Source organism: Mus caroli, unplaced genomic scaffold, assembly GCF_978045245.1.
Source record: "Mus caroli unplaced genomic scaffold, Mus_caroli_1 scaffold_3, whole genome shotgun sequence".
Taxonomy (NCBI): Eukaryota; Metazoa; Chordata; class Mammalia; order Rodentia; family Muridae; genus Mus; species Mus caroli.
Window position 1 is genome coordinate 57,685,256 of NW_028227258.1, and position 22,811 is coordinate 57,708,066.

The 22,811-nt window shown below is 36.4% G+C and overlaps 1 protein-coding gene and 1 pseudogene across 3 annotated transcripts in view; one reads left to right on the forward strand and one right to left on the reverse strand.

Annotated features, from left to right (window-relative positions):
* Nucleotides 1-22,811, forward strand: part of Sycp1 (synaptonemal complex protein 1) — a 108,720-nt gene that overhangs the window by 41,207 nt on the left and 44,702 nt on the right. For all 3 annotated transcript variants that reach the window (XM_085835263.1, XM_085835265.1, XM_085835264.1), the window contains 6 exons: nt 3,827-3,931; nt 4,985-5,088; nt 7,952-8,069; nt 9,890-9,960; nt 14,112-14,193; nt 19,882-19,944. In XM_085835263.1, the coding sequence (XP_085691389.1) occupies nt 3,827-3,931; nt 4,985-5,088; nt 7,952-8,069; nt 9,890-9,960; nt 14,112-14,193; nt 19,882-19,944 (543 nt within the window). The remainder of the gene's footprint in view (nt 1-3,826; nt 3,932-4,984; nt 5,089-7,951; nt 8,070-9,889; nt 9,961-14,111; nt 14,194-19,881; nt 19,945-22,811) is intronic.
* LOC110290884 (non-histone chromosomal protein HMG-14 pseudogene) lies at nt 11,929-12,220 on the reverse strand (annotated as a pseudogene).

Genomic DNA, 22,811 nt, shown 5'->3' on the forward strand with positions numbered 1-22,811 from the left:
TACATTGAACCATCCCTGCATCCCCCCTGGGATGAAGCCTATGTGATCATGATGGATGATTGTTTTGATGTGTTCTTGGGTTTGGTTTGGGAGAATTAATAATATTGAGTATTTTTGCATTGATATTCATAAGGGAAATTGGTCTGAAGTTCTCTTTCTTTGTTGGGCCTTTGTGTGGTTTAGGTATAAGCATAATTGTGGCTTCATCGAATGAATTGGGTAGTGTTCCTTCTGTTTCTATTTTGTGAAATAGTTTGAAGAGTATTGGTATTACATCTTCTTTGAAGGTCTGATAACATTCTACACTAAACCCATCTGATCCTGGGCTTTTTTTCTTGGGAGACTTTTAATGATTGCTTCTATTTCTTTAGGGGTTATGGGACTGTTTAGATGGTTTATCTGATCCTGATTTAACTTTGGTACCTGGTATCTGTCTATAAAATTGTCCATTTCATCCAGATTTCCTAGTTTTGTTGAGTACCTGCTTTTGTCATAGGATCTGATGATTTTTTTTTTTAAAATTTCTCAGTTTCTGTTATGTCTCCCTTTCAATTTCTGATTTTGTTATTTTGGATACTGTCTCTGTGCCCTCTCGTTAGTCTGGATAAAGGTTTATCTATCTTAATGATTTTTCTTAAAGAACCAGCTCCTGGTTTTGTTGATTCTTTGTATCGTTCTCTTTGTTTCTACTTGGTTGATTACAGTTTGACTATTTTCTGCTGTCTACTCCTCTTGGATGCACTTGATTCTTTTTGTTCTAGAGCTTTCTGGTGTGCTGTTAAGCTTCTAGTATTTGCTCTCTCCAGTTTCTTATTGGAGGCACTCACAGCTATGAGTTTAGTTTGTGTCTTCATTTTCATTGAATTCTAAAAATTCTTTATTTTTTTCCTTTATTTCTTCCTTTACCAAGTTATTATTAAGTAGAGTGTTGTTCAGCTTCCTTATGTATGTGGGCTTTTTTTTTTTTTTAATGGAGGACCAGCCTTAATCTGTGGTGATCTGATAGTATGCATGGAATATTTCAGTCTTCTTGTATCTGTTGAGGCCTGTTTTGTGACTGATTAAATGGTCAGTTTTGAAGAAGGTAACATAAGGTGCTGAGAAGGTATATCCTTTTGTTTTAGCATGTAGTTTTTCTATAGATGTCTGTCAATTCCATTTGGTTCATAACTTGTGTTAGTTTCACTGTGTCTTTGTTTAGTGTCTGTTTCCCTGCTCTGTTTACTGATGAGAGTGGGGTGTTGAAATCTTCTACTATTATTGTGTGAGGTGAACTCTGTGTTTGACCTTTAGTGAAGTTTCTTTAATGTATGTTGGTGACTTTGTCTTTGGGGCATAGATGTTCAGAATTCAGTTTTATCTTGGTAGATTTTTTTTCCTTTCATGAGTATGAAGTATCCTTTCTTATCTTTTTTGATACCTTTTGGTTGAAAGTCGATTTTTTTTTTTATATTAGAATTGCTACTCCAGCTCGTTTCTTGGGACCATTTGCTAGTAAAAAAATTTTCCATCCTTGTACTCTGAGGTAGTTTCTGTCTTTGTCACTCAGGTGTGTTTCCTGTATGCAGCAAAATGCCAGGTCCTGTTTACATATCCAGTCTGTTAGTCTATGTTTTTTTTTATTGGGGAATGGAGTACATTGATGTTAAGAGATATTAAGGAAAAGTGATTGTTACTTCCTATTATTTTTGTTGTTAGAGGTGGAATTGTTTTTGTGGCTATCTTCTTTTGGGTTGAAAGAAGATTACTTTCTTGCTTTTTTTAGGGTGTATAGTTTCCTCCTTGTGTTGGAGTTTTCCATCCATTATCCTTTGTAGGGCTGGATTTGTGGAAAGATACTGTGTAAATTTGGTTTTGTCATGGAATATCTTGGTTTCTCTGCCTAAGGTAATTGAGAGTTTTGCTGAGTATAGAAGCCTGGGCTGGCATTTGTGTTATCTTAGGATCTGTATGACATGTGCCCAGGATCTTCTAGCTTTTGTAGTCTCTGGTGAGAAGTCTGGTGTAATTCTGATAGGTCTGCCTTTATATTACTTGACCTTTCTCCCTTACAGAATTCAATATTCTTTCTTTGTTTTGTGCATTTGGTGTTTTAATTATTATGTGATGGGAGGAATTTCTTTTCTGGTTCAGACTATTTGGAGTTCTGTAAGCTTCTTGTATGTTTAAGGGCATCTCTTTCTTTGGGTTAGGGAAGTTTTCTTTTATAATTTTGTTAAAGATACTTACTGGTCCTTTAAGTTGGGAATCTTCACTCTTTTTTTTGGTCTTCTTATTGTGTTCTGAATTTCCTGACTGTTTTGGGTTAGGAGCTTTTTGCATTTTGTATTTTCTTTGTTGTGTCAATGTTTTCTCTGGTATCTTCTGCACCCGAGGTTCTGTCTTCTATCTCTTGTATTCTGTTGGTTATGCTTGCATCTAAGACTCCTGATCTCTTTCTTAGGTTTTCTGTCTCCAGGCGTGTCTCCCTTTGTGATTTCTTTATTGTTTCTATTTCCATTTTTAGATCCTAGATGGTTTTGTTCAATTCCTTCACCTGTTTGTTTGTGTTTTCCTTTATTTCTTTAAGGGATTTTGTGTTTTCTCTTTAAGGGCTTTTAGCTGTTTACCTGTATTCTTCTGTATTTCTTTAAAGGAGTATTTATGTCCTTTTTAAAATCCTCTATCATTATCATGAGATGTGATTTTAAATCTGAATCTTGCTTTTCCAGTGTGATGGAGTATCTATGACTTCCTGTAGTGGGAGAAATGGGTTCTGATGATGCCAAGTAGCCTTAGTTTCTGTTTCTTATGTTCTTTCCCTTGCCTCTCACCACCTGGTTATCTCTGCCTTTGCTGTCTCTGACTGGATCCTGTCCCTCCTGTGATTCTGGTTGTGTCATAACTCCTCAGAGTCCAGCTATCTCTGTGGTCCTGTGATCCTCACATCTGGGATGTGTCAGAACTCCTGAGAGTCAAGCTGCCTTTGGTTTCTTGAAATCATAGTGTAACCAAGCTCCTGAGATCCTGTTATGTCAGAACACCTGGGAGTCAAGCCTTCTCTGGGTGTTGCAGGGATGTTTGGGGAGCTGGATTCCTGGGTTTGCTTCTGGCACAGGTACAAGCTGGAAGGAACATGTGCCTCTGTCTGGGCAGGGTTTAGTCTTTCCTTGGTTCCTATGGGGGTCCTACACAGGGTTTTGGGAAAGATGTGACAGATCTTGAGTGTGTCAGATCTCCAGTGCTCCTGGGTGTGTTCTATCTCCTGGGAGTCAAGCTTCCTCTGTGATCCTGGGCATTTCAGAGCACCTGGGAGATGGCCTTCCTCTGGGTGCTGTAAGAGTGGGTACAGAGTCAGCACCCCAGATTTGCTCTGGGTGCACGTTCAGACCAGAAGGAACCCGTGCCACTGGCTGGGTGGGGGTTCCTGCATTCCTGGATCTTAGGGGGTCCCAGTTACTCTGGGTGTTGGGGCAGATGTTGTGGCCTCTTCATCTGTGATCCTGGGCGTGTTAGAGTACCTGGGAGTTGAGCTTCCTCTGGGTGTGGTGGGACCGGGTGAGGAGCCAGTGCCCAAGGTCTGCTCACTGCACAGGTTCCTATGGAAGGAACTGGTGCCACTGGCTGGGTGGGGATTCCAGTGTTCCTGGATCCTGGGGGACCCAGTTATTCTGGGTGTTGGGGCAGATGTTGTTGCCTTTTCACCTGTGCTGGGTGTGTTAGAGCACCTGGGTGTTGAGCTTCCTCTGGGTCACTGTAGTTCTTTATATTATTCTTTGGGCAGTTCAATTATTTTTCAATATGTATGTAGTTTGACAGTCACACTCTTTTTTTCTATTGTGTTTAGGCAGAAGATCAAAAACTTTTAGATGAAAAGAAACAAGTTGAGAAGCTTGCTGAAGAATTACAAGGGAAAGAACAAGAACTAACTTTCCTTTTGGAAACCAGAGAGGTTTGTTAAAGATACGTTTTCTTTTTCTTCTTTTTCTTTTTTTTCTTTTTCGTTTTTTGAGACCAGGTTTCTCTGTATAGCCCTGGCTGTCCTGGAACTTACTTTGTAGACCAGGCTGGCCTCGAACTCAGAAATCCACCTTCCTCTGCCTCCCAAGTGCTGGGATTAAAGGCATGTGCCACCACACCCGGCTGTGTCATTGATAATTTTAAAAATTAAGGTGATTATCACATTGTTTACTTAAATTTAAAGTATTTAGCTGAACATGATATTTATATCTGTATATAATCCTAGGACTTTGGAGGGAAAGGCAGGAAAATCAAGAGTTCAAAGTTGACCTCAAGACCAGGTCTCAAACTCATCCTGGGCTGAATGAGACCCTGTCTTAAAAATATTTTTTTTTAGGGCTGGAGAGATGTCTCCGTGGTTAAGAGCACTGATTATTCTTCTAGATGTCCTGAGTTTAATTCCCAGCAACCACATGGTGGTTCACAACAATCTATAATGGGATTCGATGCCCTCTTCTGGTGTCTGAAGACAGTGTACTCACAGACATAAAATAAATAAATCTTGTTTTTTAAACTTATTAAGATTTATTTTATTCATTTGAGTAAACTGTAGCTGTCTTCAGGCACACCAGAAGAGGGCATTGGATCACATTACAGATGGTTATGAGTCACCATGTGGTTACTGAAATTTATGTCCTTTGGAAGAGCAATCAGTGCTCTTAACCACTGAGCCATTTCTCCAGCCCCCAAATATTTAAAAAAATATTTTTTAATATCCTGCCAAATTTTCTCCAATATATTGCTTGATTACTTTTAGAGAAACCATATCTATTTTTAGTTTTTCTTTGTTTTTGAGACTGTCTATGGAGCTCCTGCTTTCCGGAACTCACTATGTAGACCAGGATAGCTTTGAACTTACAGAGATCTACTTGCCTTTGTCTCCTGAGTTTCTCGGATTGTGCCACCATGCCCAGCCTAACTATGTCTTTTATATGAAAAAAACTGATAGAACATCTGTCAATAAATATATACATTTATTTTACAGAAAGAAGTCCATGATTTGCAAGTACAAGTAACTGTCACTAAAACAAGTGAACAGCATTATTTAAAACAGGTTGAAGAAATGAAAACTGAGCTTGAAAAAGAGAAGTATGTTTTTCACTTAACTACATACAGTTAATTACTAAGCTTTATGGTAAAAGTAAATAGTGTTTAGTATTTATATCAATGGATTTGAAATTGTGTTTTATTCCTACTTAAAGATCAAAATGAAAGCCAGGCATGATGGTGCACAAATGTAATCTCACTACTTTGGAAGCTGAAGCAAGAGAATTACAAATTTAAGGACTGTGCTTTGTAGTGAAAAGCTTTATGTTAGGAAAGTTTGTATCATTTATTTAAAATAATAAATAAAAATTTTAAATCATTTCATATCAGTATATAGTTTTCTCTTGGTGTTTATGAACATTGGTTCAAGAAACCCTGAACATACACAAATCTGTAGATACTCAAGTCTTATATACAAACAGCACAGTGCTTGCATATAAAGTATAAATATCCTCTTTCAAGTAAGTTTTAGCTTGCTTCCAAACTACTTACAGTACTGAAAATTCTGTGTAAATTCTACTGTTTGTTCTACTGTATTCAGGAAATAATGGCAAGAAGTTTATATGCTCAGTCCAGACATATTTTCCTGAACAGTTTCAATCTCTAGATGGATAATCCCATGAATGTGGAATTTTAACGTAACGATGGTCTAACATTAATTTTGGGGAGACATTTAGTTTCCCAAAAAGATAATTATATGTGTTGATAAAATTTCAATATAAAAGTTTATTTCTGTGAATTGTATCTTGCATATTCCGAGCATTTGTACTAATATCCATTTATCTGTGAGTGCATACCATGTGTGTTCTTTTGTGATTGGTTTACTTCACTCAGGATGATATTTTCTAGTTCCATCCATTTGCCTAGGAATTTCATAAAGTCAATATTTTTAATAGCTGAGTAGTACTCCATTGTGTAAATGTACCACATTTTCTGTATCCATTCCTTTGATGAAGGACATCTGGGTTCTTTTCAGCTTCTGGCTATTATAAATAAGGCTTCTATGAACATAGTGGAGCATGTGTCCTTGTTATATGTTGGAACATCTTTTGAGTATATGCCCAGGAGTAGTATAGCTGGATCCTCAGGAAGCTCAAGAAAAACAAAGACCAAAGTGTGGGTGCTTTGGTATTTCTTAGAAAGGGGGACAAAATACTCATGGGAGCAAATATGGAGACAAAAGTGTCGAGCAGAGACTGAAGGAAAGGCCATCCAAAGACCTGGGGATCCAAACCATTTACAGTCACCAAACCTAGACAACTATTGTGGATGCCAAGAAGTGCTTGCTGACAGGAGCCTGGTATAGCGTCTCCTGAGAGGCTCTCTGCTAGAGCCTGACAAATACAGAGACAGAAGCTTGCAGCCAACCATTGGACTGAGCACAGGGTCCCCAGTGGAGAAGTTAGAGAAAGGACTGAAAGAGCTGAAGGGGTTTGTAACCACATGGCAAGGACAATAATATCAACCAGCCAGATCCTCCCTCCCCCCAGAGCTCCCAGGGACTAAACCACCAACCAAGGAGTACACATGGAGGGACCCATGGCTCCAGCTGCATATGTAGTAGAGGATGGCCTTGTTAGGCATCTATGGGAGGAGAGGCCCTTGGTCCTGGGAATGTTTGATGCCCCAGTGTAGGGGAATTCGAGGGCGAGGAGGCAAGAGTGGGTGGGTGGGTGGGGAAACACCCTCATATAGAATCAGGGGAGCGGGGATGGGATAGGGGATTTGGGGGGAGGAATTGGGAAAGGAGATAACATTTGTAATGTAAATAAAATACCCAATAAAAAACTTTAAAAAAATAATTAAAAAAACAAAATATTTTTATTGTTTTCTAAATATTCAATGGAATGATTTCACTTATTCAGCAAGTTTATTTTGGTAGTAAGGATATATCATGGGGAAAGAAGTAAATTTAAATGCATGTTGATGGTTTATTTTTCCCTTTGATTGCTTCTTAGGAATAGATAAAATGGCAAGTCCAAGTATTAGGTATGATGCCTCTTGCTTGGAATTCTAACATTTGGGAGGCTGAGGAAGAAAGGTTGCTGTGAGTTTGAGGCCAACTTAGTCTACATCATGAGCCCTAAGTCTCACCCTTTTCTTGTAGCTCCATTCCTTCCTGATATTCTTTCAACAGTTTTTTTTTTTTGAGACCTTCTTTTTAATTCATTTATTAAAAATCCCCTTAAGAATTTTTCTGAGTTTGAGGCCAGCCTGGTCTACAGAGTGAGTTCCAGGTCAGCCAGGGCTACACAGAGAAACACTGCCTCGAAAAACCATTAAAAAAAAAAAAAGAATGGAGTAGTTATTTATATTTAGTGTCAACTTATATTATTCTTGCTATATTTGCTTTTTAATCTCTCATTACTAGGGGGAAAAAGCCTCTATTTTCTCTGCTGAGTTTCCAATATTATTAAGTAAGAGGAAGCAGTAGATACTTCTGAGATCATTTGGTATTGCCACACCCTACAAATGGATACTGGCTTCAGCTAATAGCAACAATAATTTCTCTTTCACTATGGAACAATTACGACTTTGTAAGAATGGTTGCATTTAATTACAAATATTTTATGCTTCAAGCTCTATTCTAATTAAAGTTTTAGAAGTTTGAAATAGATTATTAGATATAGAGCAATTATGTAGAAAATATGTGCTTTATATTTTTTGAAGTAATGAGAGTGTTGAGAATATACATAGAAATATGTGTGACATGAAATGTTAATATAGAAATAATTTATATATTTGAACAGATAATATAATGAAGCAGCCTGAAAATATAACTTTGCTTCAAGAATTAATGGCCAATATTATTTATATCCTGCCTATTCCTTCTATTAAGATTATTTTGAATTAAATTTTATATATCATATTTAATTCTTTCTATATGACATGTTTTTTAAAACAGACTTAAGAATACTGAATTAACTGCAAGTTGTGACATGCTTTTGCTTGAGAACAAAAAATTAGTACAAGAAGCAAGTGATATGGCCCTAGAACTCAAGAAACATCAAGAAGATATCATTGTGAGTTGGCAGTTATCAGTGACTTTTTTTGCTTACCTTCAAAAGTAGAGGGACTTTAAAATATATGATTACTGAATACCCTTTTAGCTTAAAAAGTTTCATTATTTCTGAGTTGATTTTTTTAATCTAAAGTTTTTTAATTAGATATTTTCTTTATATACATTTCAAATGCTATCCTGAAAGTTCCCTATATCCTCTCCTTGCCTGGCTCCCCTACACATCCACTCCTGCTTCTTAGCCCTGGCATTCCCCTGTACTGGGGCATATAAAGTTTGCAATACCAAGGGGCCTCTCTTCCCACTGAGTTGATTTTTTTTTTTGAGGAAAAATTGAATAATATTCTGTGGTATGATGATACTTGACTACAAAAATTAGAGACTCCCAATATATGAAGTTAATATAATTGTAAGCATTAACAGTTGTATTTAGTAACATTATATCTAGTCATAGATACCTATGGAAGATATAATAATGAATATCTTTTCATTTTTCTTCAAGAACATGAATTAATATAAAAATAGTGAAAATAGTATTCCAATATTTTAAATAGAAAGTTTGTCATATATTTTGATAACGTGATAAAGTGTTAGTTGAATTCTTCAGTTCACTTCTGCCTTATGGAAGAGAAGTTGTCAGAGAACAATATTGATTTTGGTCCTTGAAAGATAAATTATGAATTTTGTTGATAATGATTAATGAAACATTATGAATAACATAAAAAGCCTCAAAGTACCACTAGAAAATCAAACATTTTATTAACTGCTATATATTATTAGGATTGTTGCCAGTACAAGTCTATAAACCAGAATTATACAAATTAAATAGCTCACTGTTTTAGTTTGTATTCTATTTCTGTGTTAAAACAGTATAAAAGAAGTGGCTTGGGCTCAGGGGAAGTAGGTTTGTGGGGCAAGTGCAACTGGGTAGGATGGGCCTGAAACAAGAGTAAGGTCAAGAAGTATTCAAAACCCTGAAAATTTCATCTTGAGACCAACATCTCACCATGAAATCAGCAGGAATAATGATGGCTTCCTCCCTATTCTCAGCCTGCATGCCCCAGGGCACATAGTCTCATAATACCCTACCTCCATCCTTTTTGGGGAAGTCACAGTAGCCTCTTAGCCAAATTACAGGTTTAAGTACCCAGAATCCCTCTTCATGCAAATAAAGCATTCCCAGCTCCTCAGCTCTAGCCCATTATGTACACTCTCCTTGAAAAACTCCTACCCACTCCCCAAGGTTTATATAGATAGATAGCCCTTGTTACCCTGGAATAAAAAGACCTGCTGTTTATGGAATATCTAGAAGAGCTCACAACTAATGGTGCCTGAATACTCTGAGGCCAGAAACAGAGACAGACCCACAGAAGTTTATTTGGCTTATAGATCTCAAGCATAGTCCATCATAAAGGGAAGTCAAGGCAGCAGCTTAAGGCACTAACCTTGAAGTAGGAAGTAAAGCAGAGGCCCTGGAGAACTGCTCATTACCAGCTTGTTCCTTAGGGTTTGTACAACCCGCTTTTTAATAGATGCAAGGACACCTGCCCAGGGACTGCGGTCAGTGGGCTGAGTCCTCCCACATTAATTCTCAGTGAAGAAAATGTCTCACAGACTTGCTTAAGGTCAATCTTATGAAGGCAGTTTTTTTTTACTCTAACTTGTGTTAGGTTGACCAAAAAATAATTAGCACACTCACGTTATTGCTTTTTTTGTATAATGAAATAAAATTTATGCTGACAGATGAAGGTTTTAAATATTAATTTCACTTATATTTTGTTGAAGAAAAATGATTAACATAAGCATTGTTGATTATCTTCATAGAATTGCAAAAAGCAAGAAGAAAGGCTGTTGAAACAAATAGAAAATTTGGAAGAAAAAGAAATGCATTTAAGGTAAGAGTAATGAGTTTGTCTCTGAAAAAGGATTTTAGGATTTCTTTTTTATTGTTGACAATTGTATAAAGTGAAAATATTAGGTATAGGTTAATGTTTTAAAATCCTGCCTAAAATTATAATAAATTTATAGTTCAATAATTAAAAGCAAAATTATTTATACTTAGTACTGAGACAGTGAAATTATATGAAAATTACTTTAAAGCATCATAAACCTAATTAATTCTTTAAAGCTTAAAAAAATTATACTAACTGCATCTAGAATTTGGAATAAAAATTTCTTAAACTACTTTTAAGATCATTACTACTATATTAGAATATTTATCTTTACTGTTTTAAAATTATATTTAACTCTTACTCATAATTATATAAAATCTTATATTCTCACTTAGTATTTTCAGCTTAGTTTTTGTATGTTGTGCTTTCATTTTCATTGAATTCTAAAAAGCCTTTATTTTTTTTTCTTTATTTCTTCTTTGACTAAGTTATTATTGAGTAGAGTGTTGTTTAGCTTCCATGTGTATGTGGGCTTTCTGTTGTTTTTGTTACTGTTGAAGACCAGCCTTAATTTGTGGTGAGCTGATAGGATGCATGGGATTATTTCAATCTCCTTGTATCTGTTGAGGCCTGTTTTGTGACCAATTATATGGTCAATTTTGGAGAAGGTACCATGAAGTGCCAAGAAGAAGGTATTTTCTTTTGCTTTAGGATGAAATGTTCTGTAGATATCTGTTAGATCCATTTGGTTCATAATTTCTGTTAGTTTCACTGTGTCTCTGTTTAGTTTCTGTTTCAATGATCTGTCCATTGGTGAGAGTGGAGTGTTGAGGTCTCCCACTATTATTGTGTGGGGTTCAATGTGTGTTCTGAGCTTTAGTAAAATTTCTTTTATGAATGTGAGTGCTCTTGCATTTGGGGCATAGATGTTCAGAATTGGGACTTTCTCTTGGTAGATTTTCCCTTTAATGAATATGCAGTGTCTTTCCTCATCATGCTTGATAACTTGTGGTTGAAAGTCTAGTTTCTTGGATATTAGGATGGTAACTACAGCTTGTTTCTTGGGACTGTTTGCTTGGAAGACCTTCTTTCCATCCTTTTACTCTGAGATAGTGTCTTTCTTAGTTATTGAGATGCCTTCCTTCCTTCCTTCCTTCCTTCCTCTTTTTATTCTTTCACAACAGACTTTATTGGTCAAGGAGCAGAGTACACAGACATTCCAATTCTTATCACACATACCCAAAAAGAGCCATATATTGTGTTCAAGTACCCAAACTCTGAAGAGTTACATTGTGTTCATGTACATAAGTGATGAGCTATGTATTGTTTTTCTTTGAACTTATTGCGATGTTCTAGTTTCAAACTTGGCAAGTTTCCCTAAGAGCTCTTATAACAACCAAATGCTCATAATCCTCAATTCCACCAACTTACAATTTTATGTCATACCCAGAACATACTCAAAATTTCCATCTTTCACAGCACATTACCACAACTGTTAGGAATATGGACTGCCATGATCACAGACATCACAGTTCTGACAGGGCAAGGATCAAGGACTGCCTTTCTTACAAAATGGTTCTACTAGAAACACGGGACCAGATATAACTGAAAATATTCCAGACATAAATGCACAACTGAGACTCCAAATTGCCATTTAGTATGCTTTGTATTGGAGGATATAAAACTAGCCCCCTCTACAGAATGTTATGGTGACCCCCAAGACAGTTACAGCCTCTCCTGATTCAGTATCCTGCTATTTTCTGGTTGTACCAAAAAATAAACAACCAGCAAATGATTTAACCTCTTAAAAAAAAAAACATTACACTTAAACAATGGGATGAGGTGGGATCTACTGTTTACAAATGTTCCTAGAGCTCCTAAAAAACTCGCATTTACAATATAGTTGATAAAAATATTCCTCTGGATTGTATAAGAAGGGAGGCAGGGACCACAGACAGATTTGATGGATGTTTAGTCAGACTTAGCTTCTTTCTCTTCTTCAGAGGCTGGACTCTGGTTTTCTGTCTCTCCATTTTCTGCAGGCAGATCTGTAGTTTGCTGGTCAGCCACGTCAGCCTGTTTGTCTTTGCTCCCCTCTTCTCTTTTATCTGCACTTTTTTTGCCTGATGCTTTATCCTTTCCCATGGCCTTTTTCTGGCTTCCTGTCAACCTTTGCTGGGGCAGTCTTGGTCAATAGCCTCAGGGAGGGGTGCTTGGGCTCAGCCTTCCCTTCTCTATCCATGCTAACATTCCACTTGGGCATCGTGGCTGCAGGCATGGGAGACGCATAAGTCACTGAGTTGCACTGCTTAGCTGCCACCACTAGAATGGCTGCAACCCACTTTGTAGACCAGGCTGGCCTCGAACTCAGAAATCTGCCTGCTTCTGCCTCCCGAGTGCTGGGATTAAATGTGCCACCATGCTCGGCTCCTGTGTGTTTCTTGTATGCAGCAAAATGCTGAATCTTGTTTGCATATCCAGTTTGTTATCTTATTTCTTTTTATAGATGAGTTGAGTCCATTAATATTGAGAGAGATTAAAGACAGATGGCTTTTGGTTCCTGTTATGTTTGTTTTTGAAGGTGGCTAATTTATGTGCTTGTGGTTCTTTCCTTTTGGCTTTGTTGTGAGATGACTAATATCTTGTCATTTCTTTAGTGTAGGTGTTTTCCTTCCAGAATCCTCTGTAGGGCTGTATTGATAGACAGATACTGTCTGAATTTGGTTTTGTCCTGGAATATTTTGGTCTCTCCATCTATGGTAATTGACAGTTTTGCTGGGATGTCATTTAATTTTACTAGCCTGGGCTGGCATTTGTATTCTCTTAGAGTCTGCATGATCCCTGACCAGGCTCTTCTGGCTTTTAGTGTCTCTGTTGGAAAGTCTGGTGTAATTCTGATAGGTCTACCTTCACATGTTACTTGGCCCTTTTCCCTTGCAGCTTTTAATATTCTTTTTTTTTTGTTGTTGTTCTGTGCATTTAGTGTTTTGATTATTACATGATGAGAGGATTTTCTTCTCTGATCCCATTTATTTGGTGTTCTATAGATTACTTATACATTTATGGCCATCTCTTTCTTTAGGTTGGGGAAGTTTTCTTCTATGATCTTGTTGAAGATGTTTTCAGGTTCTTTGAGCTGGGAATCTTCATTCTCCCCTATCCCTATTATTCTTAGATTTGGTCTTTTCATTGTGTCCTGAATTTCCTGGATATTTTGGGTTAGGAGTTTTTTATGTTTTGAATTTCTTTGCCAGTTGTGTCAATCTCTTCTACAGTATCTTCTACACCTGAGATTCTCTCTTCTATCTCTTGTATTCTGTTGGTGATAACTTTTGTCTGTACTTCCTGACCTCTTTCCTAGGTTTTCCATGTCTAGGTTTGCCTCCATTTGTGTTTTCTTTATTGTTTCTACTTCTACTTTAAGGTCTTGGATTGCTTTACTCAATTCCTTCACCTGTTTAAAATTTGTAAGAAAAAATTATAACCTGGATTCAGTTTTTAAAAAATGAAATCACTGATTACATTACCAGTGTAATAGTGATACAAAGGAGAACCAATAGAGAAAAACCTTCAAGTGTCCACTGAAAAAAAATCACTAATATTTTCATCTGTAATATACAATAATTTAACAAAAGTATTAAAAAATTAATATATGAATCTAATACAAAATTCCAAAGGACAAAGGAGCACATGAATCAAGAACAATATCTTTCATTTGTCTTTTGCCCTTTTGCTGTCTAGTTTCTCTTACCCAGAACATCACTACTCCTCTGTTTCTGGAGAGTCTCTGAACATGTATAATGATGTACGTATATATAAATATCATTAAGATAAAGTGTACTTACATTTTAAATTTATTTGTGTAGAATTTTATATATGCATTAGAGTGACTAAGAAGAGAAAAATGAAATATTTCTATAGTTTTTAAGAGTAGGAAACTGATGACAAGGATGCATATAATTTAAAGATAAATCTGTATAGTAACTTAAATGTAGGAATAGAAATATGCCTATTAATAGACAGGCATAAAAATTTACTAATCAAAATAAGAACTCAAACCTAAAAAATTATAAACAATCATTAAAAAAAGTCTTAGGAGATAAAATGAAAATATGGTTTGGATTATGATGCTATTCTCTTGCATTTCCTTTTAGGGATGAACTGGAATCAGTAAGAAAAGAGTTCATACAGCAAGGAGATGAAGTTAAGTGTAAATTGGACAAGAGTGAAGAAAATGTATGTTATATACACAATAGATTAGATTCAAAATTTTAAGTTATAAAAGCAATACATACAATAAAGTGACATGTACTACTGTATAAATAACTAGTGATCTAGGTACTAAGCCATTAATATTTAAATTGTGGGTTAAAAGAGGCTAGAGAGATGACTTAGTCATTGAAAGCACTTGCTGCTTTTGTCAAGGACCCCCAGGTTCAGTTCTCAGCACCCACATGATTTATAACTCTCTGAAACTCTAGTTCTGTGAGATACAGTACTATCTTATGGATTCTGCAGACACTGAACACATCTGGTATATATACAGAAAAGCAAAACACTTAAAATCCTTAAATGATAGGGGCTAAATTGGGTTGTTTTGCTTATGATACATATTTTTAAGAAGTCATAATTCTAAACATATTTGAAAGATGTTCATTTAAATTTCTTTTTCTACTATTTTATGTGTATGGGTTTTCTGCCTGAGTGAATGAATGTCTGTGCACCTTGTACATGCTTGGTGCCCATGGAGGCCAGAGATCCCTTGAAACACAAGTTATAGATGGTTATGAGATACCAGTAGGTGCTGGGAAATGAACTTAGATTCTCTGGAAGATCAGCTAGGACTTAGCTACTAAGGCATATCTCTGGCCTCAAATGTTCGTTCAGTACTTAAATTTGACTTACATTTCTAGGCTAAATTAAAGGTTCATACTGCAAGGTAAAAATATTTTAAAACTCCCAGCGAGGAATTTCTTTCCTCCTTTGACCATATATGTTCCCAGATTAAAAACACACGCAGTTTTATATTTTAAAATATGCCTTAGGCAACACAATAGCTGGGCAACTGCCTGCCTACCCTCCATGCTGTTAGAATCTACTTGCCTATGGTAACTCTGAGACACTACTTACTAATTTCTATGTTCCATATTGGCTGTGCTTAACTCCAATTGGCCAGCCCATATGGCGGTGTTTTTTTTTTAAATGTTTTTTTTTAATTGGGTATTTATTTCATTTACATTTCCAATGCTATCCCAAACGTCCCCAACACGCTCCCCCACCCACCCACTCCCACTTCTTGGCCCTGTCGTTCCCCTGTACTGAGGCATATAAAGTTTGCACAACCAATGGGCCTCTCTTTCCACTGCTGGCCTACTAGGCCATCTTCTGATTCATATGCAGTAGAGACACAAGCTCTGGACGGCTACTGGTTAGTTCATATTGTTGTTCCACCTGTAGGATTGCAGATCCCTTTAGCTCCTTGGATACTTTCCCTAGCTCCTCCATTGGGGGCCCTGTGATCCATCCAATACCTGACTATGAGCATCTACTTCTGTGTTTGCTAGGCCCCGGCATAGTCTCACAAGAGACAGCTCTATCAGGTTCCTTTCAGCAAAATCTTGCTAGTGTATGCAATGGTGTCAGCGTTTAGAAGCTGATTATGGGATGGATCCCCAGATATGCCAGTCTCTAGATGGTCCATCCTTTCATCTTAGCTCCAAACTTTGTCTCTGTAACTCCTTCCATGGTGTTTTGTTCCCAATTCTAAGAAGGGGCAAAGTGTCCACACATTGGTCTTCGTTCTTCTTAAGTTTCATGCGTTTAGCAAATTGTATCTTATACCTTGGGTATCCTAAGTTTCTGGGCTAATATCCACGTATCAGTGAGTACATATTGTGTGAGTTCCTTTGTGATTGGGTTACCTCACTCAGGATGATGCCTTCCAGGTCCATCCATTTGCCTAGGAATTTCTTAAATTCATTCTTTTTAATAGCTGAGTAGTACTCCATTGTGTAAATGTACCACATTTTCTGTATCCATTCCTCTATTGAGGGACATCTCGGTTCTTTCCAGTTTCTGGCTATTATAAATAAGGCTGCTATGAACATAGTGGAGCATGTGTCCTTCTTACCGGTTGGAACATCTTCTGGATATACGCCCAGGAGAGGTATTGCTATTCTCCAGTAGTATTATGTCCAATTTTCTGAAAACCGCCAGACTGATTTCCAGAGTGGTTGTACAAGGTTGCAATCCCACCAACAATGTAGGAGTGTTCCTCTTTCTCCACATCCTTGCCAGCATCTGCTGTCACCTGAATTTTTGATCTTAGCCATTCTGACTGGTGTGAGGTGGAATCTCAGGGTTGTTTTGATTTGCATTTCCCTCATGATTAAGGATGCTGAACATTTTTTCAGGTGCTTCTCAGTCATTAGGTATTCCTCAGGTGAGAATTCTTTGTTCAGCTCTGAGCCCCATTTTTTAATGGGGTTATTTGATTTTCTGGAGTCCACCTTCTTGAGTTCTTTATGTATATTGGATATTAGTCCCCTATCTGATTTAGGATAGGTAAAGATCCTTTCCCAATCTGTTGGTGGTCTTTTTGTCTTATTGACGGTGTCTTTTGCCTTGTAGAAGCTTTGCAATTTTATGAGGTCCCATTTGTCGATTCTCGATCTTACAGCACAAGCCATTGCTGTTCTATTCAGGAATTTTTCCCCTGTGCCCATATCTTTGAGGCTTTTCCCTACTTTCTCCTCTATAAGTTTCAGTGTCTCTGGTTTTACGTGGAGTTCCTTAATCCACTTAGATTTGACCTTAGTACAAGGAGATAGGAATGGATCAATTCACATTCTTCTACATGATAAATGGCAGTTGTGCCAGCACCATTTGTTGAAAATGCTGTCTTTTTTCCACTGGATGGTTTTAGCTCCCTTGTCAAAGATCAAGTGACCATAGGTGTGTAGGTTCATTTTGGGGTCTTTGATTCTATTCCATTGGTCTACTTGTCTGTCACTATACCAGTACCATGCAGTTTTTATCACAATTGCTCTGTAGTACAGCTTTAGGTCAGGCGTGGTGATTCCACCAGAGGTTCTTTTATCCTTGAGAAGAGTTTTTGCTATCCTAGGTTTTTTGTTATTCCAGATGAATCTGCAGATTGCCCTTTCTAATTCGTTGAAGAATTGAGTTGGAATTTTGATGGGGATTGCATTGAATTTGTAGATTGCTTTTGGCAAGATAGCCATTTTTACTATATTGATCCTGCCAATCCATGAGCATGGGAGATCTTTCCATCTTCTGAGATGTTCTTTAATTTCTTTCTTCAGAGACTTGAAGTTCTTATCATACAGATATTTCACTTCCTTAGTTAGAGTCACACCAAGGTATTTCATATTATTTGTGACTATTGAGAAGGGTGTTGTTTCCCTAATTTCTTTCTCAGCCTGTTTATCCTTTATGTACATAAAGGCCATTGACTTGTTTGAGTTAATTTTATATCCAGCTACTTCACCGAAGCTGTTTATCAGGCTTAGGAGTTCTCTGGTGGAATTTTTTGGGTCACTTATATATACTATCATATCATCTGCAAAAAGTGATATTTTGACTTCTTCCTTTCTAATTTGTATCCCCTTGATCTCCTTTTGTTGTCGAATTGCTCTGGCTAGGACTTCAAGTACAATGTTGAATAGGTAGGGAGAGAATGGGCATCCTTGTCTAGTCCCTGATTTTAGTGGGATTGCTTCCAGTTTCTCACCATTTACTTTGATGTTGGCTACTGTTTTGGTGTAGATTGCCTTTATCATGTCTAGGTATGGACCTTGAATTCCTGATCTTTCCAAGACTTTTATCATGAATGGGTGTTGGATTTTGTCAAATGCTTTCTCCGCATCTAACGGGATGATCAAGTGGTTTTTGTCTTTGAATTTGTTTATATACTGGATTACGTTGATGGATTTCCATATATTGAACCATCCCTGCATCCCTGGGATGAAACCTACTTGGTCAGGATGGATGATTGTTTTGACCTGTTCTTGGATTCGGTTAGCGAGAACTTTATTGAGGATTTTTGCATCGATATTCATAAGGGAAATTGGTCTGAAGTTCTGTATCTTTGTTGGGTCTTTTTTGGTTCAGGTATCAGAGTAAGTGTGGCTTCATAGAATGAGTTGGGTAGAGTACCTTCTGTTTCTATTTTGTGGAATAGTTTGTGAAGAACTGGGATTAGATCTTCTTTGAAGGTCTGATAGAACTCTGCTCTAAACCCATCTGGTCCTGGGCTTTTTTTGGTTGGAAGACTATTAATGACTGCTTCTATTTCTTTAGGGGATATAGGACTGTTTAGATCATTAACCTGATCTTGATTTAACTTTGGTACCTGGTATCTGTCTAGAAACTTGTCCATTTCATCCAGGTTTTCCAGTTTTGTTGAGTATAGCCTTTTGTAGAAGGATCTGATGGTGTTTTGGATTTCTTCAGGATCTATTGTTATGTCTCTCTTTTCATTTCTGATTTTGTTAATTAGGATGCTTTCCCTGTGCCCTCTAGTGAGTCTGGCTAAGGGTTTATCTATCTTGTTGATTTTCTCAAAGAACCAGCTTGCCATTTGGTTGATTCTTTGAATAATTCTTCTTGTTTCCACTTGGTTGATTTCGCCCCTGAGTTTGATTATTTCCTGCCATCTATTCCTCTTGGGTGAATTTGCTTCCTTTTGTTCTAGAGCTTTTAGGTGTGTTGTCAAGCTGCTAATGTGTGTTCTCTCTAGTTTCTCTTTGGAGGCACTCAGAGCTATGAGTTTTCCTCTTAGAAATGCTTTCATTGTGTCCCAAAAGTTTGGGTATATTATGGCTTCATTTTCATTAAACTCCAAAAAGTCCTTAATTTCTTTCTTTATTCCTTCCTTGACCAAGGTATCATTGAGAAGAGTGTTGTTCAGTTTCCACGTGAATGTTGGCTTTTTATTATTTATTTTGTTATTGAAGATCAGCCTTAGTCCATGGTGATCTGATAGGATGCATGGGACAATTTCAATATTTTTGTATCTGTTGAGGCCTGTTTTGTGACCAATTATGTGGTCAATTTTGGAGAAGGTACCATGAGGTGCTGAGAAGGTATATCCTTTTGTTTTAGGATAAAATGTTCTGTAGATATCTGTTAGATCCATTTGTTTCATAACTTCTGTTATTTTCACTGTGTCCTTGTTTAGTTTCTGTTTCCATGATCTGTCCATTGGTGAAAGTGGTGTGTTGAAGTCTCCCACTATTATTGTGTGAGGTACAATGTGTGCTTTGAGATTTACTAAAGTTTCTTTAATGAATGTAGCTGCCCTTGCATTTGGAGCATAGATATTCAGAATTGAGAGTTCTTCTTGGAAGTTTTTACCTTTGATGAGTATGAAGTGCCCCTCCTTGTCTTTTTTGATAATTTTGGGTTGGAAGTCGATTTTATTAGATATTAGAATGGCTACATCTGCTGTATATGTGTCAGGGATCTTGGACCAGCTAATATAGACTGCCTACTGTGTCTCTGTGTCTGAGAGATCTCAGGAGTCTAGTTTGTGGAGACTGCTGGGGGTCACCCTCCTCTTCACCTTCTTCCAGCCTTTCCCTAATTCAACCACCGGGGACCCTGACTACAGACCATTAGTTGAGTGCAAGTATCTGCCTCTGTCTCAGAGAAACCCTGTCTCAAAAACAAAACAATATATATAACATGTGTATATATAGTTTAGGCATATATATTGTGAAATATTAAGGTAGTTAACAATCACATAAAGGTATTTTCCTTTTTAAAAGGACAATGAAACAAACTGGATGTGCTAATAAATATTTTTTGTAAATACATAAAACTATATAATTTCATTCTAAAATACATAAGAAAATTAATTCTAATTAGTCTTTTAAATATGATTTAAAACAATTTTTTTAGGCTCGAAGCATTGAATGTGAAGTTTTAAAGAAAGAAAAGCAGATGAAGATATTAGAAAATAAGGTATTATCAAATTATTTATTATTTTATGTGCATTGGTGTATTGTTTGTATGAGGGTGTCAGATCCTTAGGAACGGAGGATTGAGGGAGTTGTGAGCTGTAATGTGGGTGCTGGGAATTGAATCCAAGTCCTCTGAAAGAGCAGCCAGTGCTTTCAACTGCCAAGCCATCTCTCCAGAACCAATACAGTGTTTTTTTTTATTGATATTTCTTTGAAGAAACTCTGGATTCACCAATTTTGAATAGATCTTTAAAGAGAAAAAATTATTCAACCCTATATTAGCCTTTTCTTTTCTAAAATTGTATACTCATAAGTAGCTACATTCATTGTGAATAGTCTTAAAATAACAAGATACTTGTAGAAATCATTCAGCTATTTTTCTCATTTTTAAGATTGAGCTACAGAAAAATTTCTACCCTCTTTATTTGAAATGGTCTTTATTTATCTGAGTTTTCCTTTCTCTAATTTCACTATATAACTTGTTCTATACTTAATCTTCCATACAATGAATATACAATGAATAATTCTCTGGAAAATGTAGTTCACTGAAGTCTTTACCTTTAATGAATAATACTCATCATTCTTTTTTTCAATTGAAAGAAAAAATTATTTCAGCTTGTAAATAAAATAGTTGTAGATTTATTAGGAAGCTCATAATGAGGATCTAAGTGGCCTTTCTGCCAAAATAAAAATGCATAATTTTTTAATAAATAAAAATTTCATGTAAAGATAGTTTTACCTGTTTTAGTGGTTTTTGTTTATTTTCATTTATTTATTGAGACAGAGTCTTACAGTGTAGCCTTGACTGTCCTGGAATAGTGAACCAGGCTGGCTTTGAACTTATAGAGATGGGCTTGACTCTGCTTCCTTAGTGCTAGTATTAAAGATATATGTTACCAAGCCTGCTACCAATGTGTCAAATCAGTGTGAAAAATCAGAGAAATGCTTTCCATATTTTATGAAGCTGTTTTTTCTTAATTTTATTTTGAAATTATTCTCAGTCTCTAGCTTTGGACATGCAAAATTTTAGATAAACTATGTAGCCAGAAACAGTGGTACATCCCTGTAATCCCAGTTATAGGAGGCTAGGATAGAAAGATCATGGTTTGGAATAAGTTTGGGTACAAAGTGAGACACCAATTTAAAAAAGTATCACTTGTAAACATAAAGAGCAGTGCTATATAAAATTCACTTATATTCAGAATATTAGCTGACTGTGGCCATGTGTGAGTATTATAAGAAAAATATTTAACAATATTTGGTGCTAATGAAGGAGACTATATTTTTGTTTGTGTGAGAGTTCTTTTACTTCAATGGGTATTAGAACAGTTTTAGGGCTTCTTAGAAATCTGTGCTGCTCTTATGGTAGTTAAGATGTTCCATTGACTAATATACTTTTTTTAAAAAAAAGTGTGGAATAGTTTTTTAGAGCATGGGGGAGTTGAAAGGAGTAGAGACAGAGAAAGGCAGAAGGGGGTGGGGCGGGGCCGGCCATGAATACTATGTGGAAAGACAGTGAGGAGAGAAATGGAGAAAGAAGGGACGGAGAAGGAAGACAGGGAAGAGAATAAAAGAGTAAGAGAGCTGAACTATTACAGTTTAATTCAGTTTTGCATGTATTCAAATGAAATAACCCCACCAAGTAACATATTGAAAAGTGGCTTAGTATGAAGAGGAATTGGAATTCTGCGGAGGTAGGATATGATATGCTTCTCTTCCAATTTTAATAGCATTAGAATCTCAAAAATGAGAATGAGAGAATAATGAGTAATGAAGAAGACAGCATTTTTCTTAATGTTTTATTATTTAAATACATTTTATATATCAAACATTAATAATATTGAGTATTTTGAGAATCAAATAATAAATAAAAAATGTTCAACTTCTATATAATGGTGCTGTTCAAACTGGACCTCTGATTATAAAAGAAAGATATTGAATTCTTTTTTTTTGTAGAACATGATTTTAATATTTTCAACTGTTGATATTCAACGAACAGAATAGTTATTTTAAGATATATTTCATTGTTATGTCTCCCTTTTCATTTCATATTTATTAATTTCTCTGTGCCCTCTGGTTAATCTGGCTAAGGGTTTATCTGTCTTGTTGATTTTTCTCAAAGAACCAGCTTCTGGTTTTGTTGATTCTTTGTACAGTTCTTTTTGTTTCTATTTTGTTGATTTCAGCCCTGAGTTTCACTATTTCCTGCCATCTACTCCTCTTGGGTGTATTTGATTATTTTTGTTCTAGAGCTTTCAGGTGTGCTGTCAAGCTGGTAGTGTAAGCTTTCTTCAGTTTCTTTTTGGAGGCACTCAGAGCTGAGTTTTCCTCTTAGCACTGCTTTCATTGTGTTCCATAAGTTTGGGTATGATGTGTCTTCATTTTCATTGAATTTTAAAAAGCCTTTAATTTATTTATTTCTTCCTTGACCAAGTTATCGTTGAGTAGAACATTGTTGAGCTTCCATGTATATATGTGCTTTCTGTTGTTTTTGTGAACACATAGATGTTCACAATTGAGAGGTCTTCTTGGTAGATTTTTCTTTTGATGAGTATGAAGTGTCCTTTCTTATCTTTTTTGATAACTTTTGGTTGAAAGTTGATTTTATTCGATATTACAACGGCTACTCCAGCTTGTTTCTTGGGACCATTTGCTTGTTAAATTGTTTTCCAGCCCTTTACTCTCGCTGCGATAGTGTTTGTCTTTGACGTTGAGGTGAGTTTCCTGTATGCAGCAAAATGCTGGGTCCTGTTTACATATCCAGTCTGTTAGTCTATGTCTTTTTATTGGGGAATTGAGTCCATTGATGTTAAGAGATTTTAAAGAAAAGTGATTGTTACTTCTTGTTATTTTTGTTATTAGAGGTGG